The sequence below is a fragment of the Alligator sinensis genome, unplaced genomic scaffold (genome assembly GCF_000455745.1).
Source record: "Alligator sinensis unplaced genomic scaffold, ASM45574v1 scaffold312_1, whole genome shotgun sequence".
NCBI classification, from domain to species: Eukaryota; Metazoa; Chordata; order Crocodylia; family Alligatoridae; genus Alligator; species Alligator sinensis.
Genome location: NW_005842029.1, coordinates 1,698,802 through 1,705,663, shown reverse-complemented (window position 1 = coordinate 1,705,663; position 6,862 = coordinate 1,698,802). Strand labels below are relative to the sequence as shown.

General features: G+C 44.8%; 1 protein-coding gene across 6 annotated transcripts in view; it reads right to left on the bottom strand.

The window, feature by feature from the left end:
• The window catches only part of ARHGAP6 (Rho GTPase activating protein 6), a 575,699-nt gene that overhangs the window by 125,066 nt on the left and 443,771 nt on the right, over positions 1–6,862 (bottom strand). For 5 of the 6 annotated variants that reach the window (XM_025202549.1, XM_025202547.1, XM_025202545.1 and 2 more), the window contains exon 2: positions 4,465–4,624. In XM_025202549.1, coding sequence (XP_025058334.1) covers positions 4,465–4,603 — 139 coding nt within the window. In that variant the 5' untranslated portion in view covers positions 4,604–4,624. Of the gene's footprint in view, positions 1–4,464; positions 4,625–6,862 lie in introns of those variants that run through there. The other variant, XM_025202548.1, reaches the window with a different exon arrangement.

Here is a 6,862-nt window from a genome sequence, read left to right as displayed (position 1 = left end):
GTGGGGGCTGGGGCCAGGGCAGGCTGGGCTGCATAGCCTCCCCGGTGGGCCCAGGCAGGCCGGGCTGTGCCGCCACTGCTGGAGCAGGCCAGGCTGCGCCACCTCCCTGTGTATACGCCGCCATGGGGAATACACGGTGCGGTGTATACACGGACTTATTTACAAAAATACAATTTTCTGCGGGTTATACATGGGTGTGGCTTATACCCATGGGCGGGGGATATTCACGAAAATACGGTGTACACACACACACACACACACACACACACACATACACACACTCACATTATATATACTGATTGTTATACAGACCTGACAACAATTGCATTATATTCTGTATTTTGTACAGTTGCAAACTGTATTTTGTACAGTTTGATCTGATTTTATTTGTTTTATACAGGTTTCCCTCACTTTATACGGGTTCTGTATGTGTGAATTGACTCTTATGCGATGACCCTTTTTATATCAAAAATTCGTTATATGCAAGGTAAATTCACTCTTATGCGATCGGTGTTGTGGAAGCCCACAGGTAGCTGCTTTGTGCGGTGCATTGTGGGAGTGACACGCAACAAAATATAGTCTCCTGTGTGGATCTGTCCTACTTGCTCACTGTCTGTGACATGTGTTTCTGTAGCTGCCATCCCCATTATGATTTCTAAGAGTCCCACTACCTTATCTCCTACCCCTCTCTCTGGTCCATCAATGAAGCCTTCACCAGCCTCTCTTCACACCAACTCAACATTCACCACCACCCTGTGCTTGTGTGTACCATCTGCTGTTGGCAAGTACCAAAACTGTCTCATAAAAGTGGTAGAAATGGGTCTGGGGGTCAGTACAGTCAAGGTCTTGGAATGTATCCTTGTTACATTGTAAAGCGGGTTCCCTTTGTGCGAATTTGAGTTATGCGCCATTTTCCAGGAACGCATGTACAGCATAAAGCGAGGGAAACCTGTATCTCACTCTCTCCACTCTCCAAAAGTCTCAGAGTGGCTTACAATAAACAAACAAACCACAATCTAGAGGATTCCCCATACAATACAACATTGCAAAACCCAAGAACTCCAACTTCCCCAACCACTGCCCCCTGCCCAAACCACCAAGCAAGCTTTCCTGCCAATCCCAACCACAATTAAAAACATTTAGAAGTCTAACATGACAAAACTGAAGAATGTTTTGTGATATGAGAATAACTTGTTTTTTATCTAAATCAAAACACAGATGTACAAATGAGAAGTACATGAAATAGCCAAGAATTGGGAAACTGGTAAGTAGTGCATGAGGTGATGCAGCAGTCCTGGACTTTGTTACTGTAAAGTGAATTTTTGTTATGATGCTTACCTACGATTTATGTTATTTTTACATACAATTTTGTATGCTTAGAATCACCCTATTCAATCCATAAAGGCATTACTTAAACTCTGTTTCACCTATATACATACCTAAGTTAAAAGTTGTTCCCATGTGGATTTATTTATTTATGTGATTTATGTGTCACCTTCTAAACAAAGGTTCAGGGCAGCTTACAGTAAGAGAAATAGAACAACTTAAAAGGGCAACTAAAATAAATAAAACAAAATAAAGCAGAGAGCCACTAAACAACACCTTGGCCTGGCTTTGTTTACTAAATGCTTGCCCAAATAGAAAGGTGGTGAGGTGTGAGGTTCACATTCTCCTGTGCCTGGCATTAATAAACTGGCAGGGTATACTTCTGACCAGTCAATCTTACACAGGAGGGAATTAAGTTAGTAGTGGCTGAAGTGCAGAAGCACTGGCTGCTCCAGCTGGTAACACTCCGGGTCCTCTCATAAGATGTCTACACTTTCATAGCTTACCTTGCTAGTAATAATAACAAACATTACACAGGACTACCATGAAAAAATGAAATTTGCAAAACTGAAAAATCTCAAAATATCTGAATATTAATATATACACCAAAGGCTTGGGTGATATTGCCTTTTATAATGTGTATTGATCTACTCATGCAGGGGTGGCCAACCAGCAGCATGGGTACCACAAGAGTCACTGGCAGCTTCTCCATGGAGTACATAGCACATCAGGGAGGGAGCACAGTGACAGATATGGCAGAAAGCAAATTAGCAGATTGGGCATGGAGCATAGGGAAGGAAATAGAAAGCAGAGCTGTTAATCAGTCAGGAAACAGGGCTGGAAGCAGAAAGCAGAGCAGCAGATCGGGCAGGGGGAAGCGGGGCAGACAGGAGTGACACTTGGGAAGGGTGCAGGGCTAAATTGTGGCATGCTTGCAAAAAAGATTGGCCCTCAGTACAAAAGTGGCATTTCAAACAATCAGAACATATTACAGAGGTGCTGTTGATAGTATTCCCAGCTTAACATTATTTTCATGTCTCCTGCATGTATTGCTGAGGGGATAGCGGAGCTGTGCTGGTGATTAGTGAAGCCTATAGTAGGTGGAAAACTTGCTCTGCTGTGGCTGGTATTTCTGGCTTTATCAACTTTGGCAGGGATTTGAGGCACATTCAAGAAGATTTTAAGAATACTGTATGCAACAAGGTGCCTCACACTTTTTGTTCTCTTATAGTTTCAGTATTTTTATCCATTGCAGATATTCTGAACTACAAAAAGCTATGAGCCATTCAAAATCTAGCCCTGTGGCATCTCTACCTAGGCCATGCTGCCATAAAATCTAGACCACTGGAGACCAATGTCTTTGGCAAGCATGCCATACATTAGCCCTGTATTCTCCCCAAGATCCATGCCAATCCCCTTCCCTGACGTATCTGCTGCTCTCCTTTCTGCTCTCAGCCTTGTGTTCCCTGCTGACCTACTGCTCTGCATTCTGCTTCCTGCCCTATCAGCAGCTGTGCTGTCTCCTCCCCAATATTCCATGTGCCACACAAAGACACTCCCGTGCCACTTGTGTCACCCATACTGCAGGCTGACCACCCCTGAACTACACAATATCCTGACCTGAAATAATGCTAAAGTCGTGAATTTCTTTTACTTCTTAAATGAGTGCACGGCAGTGTGAAGAGAAAACAGAAAAATGGATTTGAAGATCACCAAAGTATAGGTCACTATTTATCTTAAATGGAGCAATCCAAACTCACCAAAAGCAGTAGAACTCTGTCCACTGTCTTCATTATGATTTGGATCAGAGGTAGGCAAAATACAGCCTATGGGCCAGATCCAGCCAGCCAAGGGATTCTATCCATCCTGTGGTGAGTCCCTTGGCCCCACCTAGCCCGGGCACAGGGGGCAGCCCGGGCCATGGTGTGTGCGGCCACTACCCCCACCCTTGGAACACGCTGCAGGGAGGGGGTGGCATGGTGACCAAATTCTGTTTCCTGACTGCCCCCGCAGTGGCTGCTCCTCTTGGCTGCTGCCATTAGCATCTCCAATGCTGCTGACCCATCTCTGCTGACCAGTCCACTCTGCATCTACTCCGCCTACCACAGGCCCCGGACAGAGCAGGTGGCGGCCAAGGTTGGGATTGTGGGGTGGTGACAGCATGGGGCCAGGGCCCAGGGCAGAGCTGTGGTCTGCTCCCTGCACATCCCTACTGTCCAGAGAGCAGATCGTGGCTCTGCTCCAGGCCCTACACCACCCTGTGATCCTGGACCTAACCCCTGCCCAAGTGTCCTGCTCTTGGATGTCACTTCCCGCAGCCCCATCCCATCTAACCCACTGAGCATGCTCTGCCCACAGGGGTCCCAGCTGATCTCCATGAAGAACCTGCCTGCCCACTCCATATGGTGTCCCCATTGGTGGGTGCAGGGCAGATGGGCCTGGGTACTTCGTCAGCACTACCCACCCCACCTCTGGCCTGCAACAGCTCAACAAAATTCCTAAAATGCCCTCCAACCAAAATAAGTGCCCACCCCTGGTTTGGGTCTTGTCCATAGTGACCAAGATAATTTTTAACAATATTATATAGCATCCAAATTCTGAGAGCTAATCTTTTACTTAGGGAGAAAAACCCGAGGATAAGTCTACACAGGACAAAATAGCACCCTGCAGAGATACCTCGAGCTAACTTGAGTATCCTCATGCCAACATACACAGTTGGCATAAGCTGTCTCTGCAGGGTGCTGCCTTGCACTAGAAAGACATATTGTAATTCGCCAAGATTTTCAAAAAGATTTCAGTGTTTCAAGTTCCTCTTTGTTTAGGGGTTCAAATTTAGAGGCCTTTTAAGGTCTTGTTTTTTAAACAGTACTTAATATTCATTGCCTGCAAAGGAGTCTTAAAGGTACCTCATGTTGGATACTCATAAACAGAAGCACCTGAAAACCGCTATTCACTTTTGAAATTCCTCATAGTTTACAACAATGCTATTATTCAATAGAAACGTAATACACAATTCATACTGAGCAGCGACCAACTCACTATCTTCTACCTGCACTACCAAGTTATGCTGTTTATAGTTTACCAAGCAGAGTTTTAACTTGCAAAGTTCTAAACAGAAATAGCTGGTAGAGCCCTTACCTTTGGGAATAGTAATCTGACAACCTAGGTCACAGTCCTGCTGCAACTGATAAAAAGCCACTTCCTGTAGTCGAGCACGCTCCAGCTCTGAAAGGCTTTGAACGGGAACTGACTTCAGCCGAACGCTGCGCCCTGACATGCTTTTCCAAGTGAAGTCACCCTGCAGGAAATCAAGTGGAAAAATATGAAGCATCGTATGGTTTGCACAGTTTAATAAACACACCCGTCTCTTTTATCAGCAAGAAAAACATCATGGGGCCTTTAAAAAAAAAAAGTGTTCTTGGACAGCTCTGACCTTTCAAATATCTTTGTTTTCATAAAATCAATATTCCTTAGAGAAGCCCAGACATGCAAAAATATCACTTCCATCTGCACACATTTAACCTACTATTGTTGCACAATGTTGGGACTTCAAGCAAGCAAAGGAAGAAATAAAACAGCACTCAGTTTTTCTTGGTCTGGTGCATTTGACAGCACCTTTGTGTATTATGTATCCCTTGTATAGTCAATTAAATGTACAGAAAATTTACCGGTCTCCTGTACAGTGTGAAGTATATATTCCACAGTGTGCCGAACCTATTCCATTGGTCCACACACAGGGCAAACCACCATAGCTCCACATCCTTCCTACAAATACCCTCCTTTCTTCATGGGCGTATCACGCTTTGATTCATGCTGATTGAATGACGAATTACTACACATGCTCCAAACAGTCCTGATCAACTGTGTGTTAAGATAAATATAACCATACAGCATGAAAAAACACATAATCTATAAATACCAAATGAGTCCATGGGTCAAAACCAAAAGCTCTAGCTGTGATGACATATTTAAAATATTATTCCCTTGGCCAATATTTCATTAAGATGAGGTACATATATTTAAAGTAATCAGCAATTGTGACATACATATGTGCTCCTGGGTTAACCATCAACTTCAAACTAAAATTTCAGAATGGAAGCAAAGTCTAAAAAGGTAGATTAGTACATCTGGAGTGCAAAGAATAATTCTTTGGGGTCCTGAATAAATTCTGACCAAATTAAAAACAGTGGTCCAATGTCTGGGTCAGTGAAATTTGATGTAGCTTTATTAAAGGAAATGGAACTACACTGATTTACAGCAAATGAAGTACACAGACAAAGCAACTCATACTCCAACACAACCTGCTGAGGAATAGATTTGATATTATTAAGCTTCAGTCACATTACAAGAGTGTTTACCCATTTTAACACAAATATAAGAACTCCCATCCTGTATGCGTATGTGTGTCTATCTGATAGATGTACTGTACATATATTTTTGAGTGTAATGGGGGCCCTAACCCATTACTGACAGGGGAAGGGAGACCAGGGCCTGATGGCCAGCCCAGCCCAGCCCCTTGAACAGACTTAATGGCAAAAAGGGACCTTAAATAAGATGGCTGCCTGCTCCAGGTAGTGACTGGCAGGCCTGGGGTGGAAATAGATGGTCAGATGACCCAGGGAGAGGCTCAAAACCCCAGGGTCTGGCCCAGAAAGGGCAGTCTGGCCATATGAGCCACAGGAGGCAGAGCTCCAGGGAGAAGCCAGTCCAGACTCTGGCAGAAAAGACTTTCTGCCACGGAAGGGCAGAAGAGACCCTGCACTGTGAGCAACACAAGAAGGCGGCCTTGAATCTTTTCCATTGGTTCTATTGCAGGGTAAAATTAACCCCGACAGGGGAGCTCGTGTTTTGTGAGCTTTATGTTTTGGGAGCAGATGCTCATGCTTTTGATTTAAATTTGGATTGGAGGACTGGTGTGGCTGTAAGGGTCACATTGGAGGCCACTAAGTTGCAGCAGGGGCACCCAGCTCAGCACACTCTGGGGGCCTGGAACCCTGGGGTGCTGAGTACAGGTCCAAATACATTTAGAGGGAAGACTGTAGCATGTCAGAGGACTGGATATCTTACAGCAAAAACTGGGGAGTGTAATTCCTGTGTCCACAAGGGGTGTGCTTAGGTGTCAAATGGCCCAGAGCCCACGAGGTGCCAGAGCTGGAGCTCAAGAACCTAGGATCCTGGTGCAGTAAACTCCAGGCAGTGGGAACCAGCTAGATTAAAAGTGAGCTAAGGCCAGGAAGGGCCCAGATTCAGACAAAGACCAACCCCAAAACCTGCATCCACTTCCTGGGGCAGAGTCCTTATGAAACTAGAACATCAAGCTGTGACAGGTGAGATAGCTGTAAAGGGGCAGGACCCTGAGAGTCTGAAAGCAAGGGTGAAGAGTTTGGAGCCCAGTGGCAAGCAAGGCCAGGAACTTTGTTGCACCAGCACTGACTATTCAAGCTACACTGAGACAATGATATATGCAAAGTATGATGTAAACATATACTACACTTTATTTTACTTTGCGTTATAGGTATATTGACTGTGCATGAAG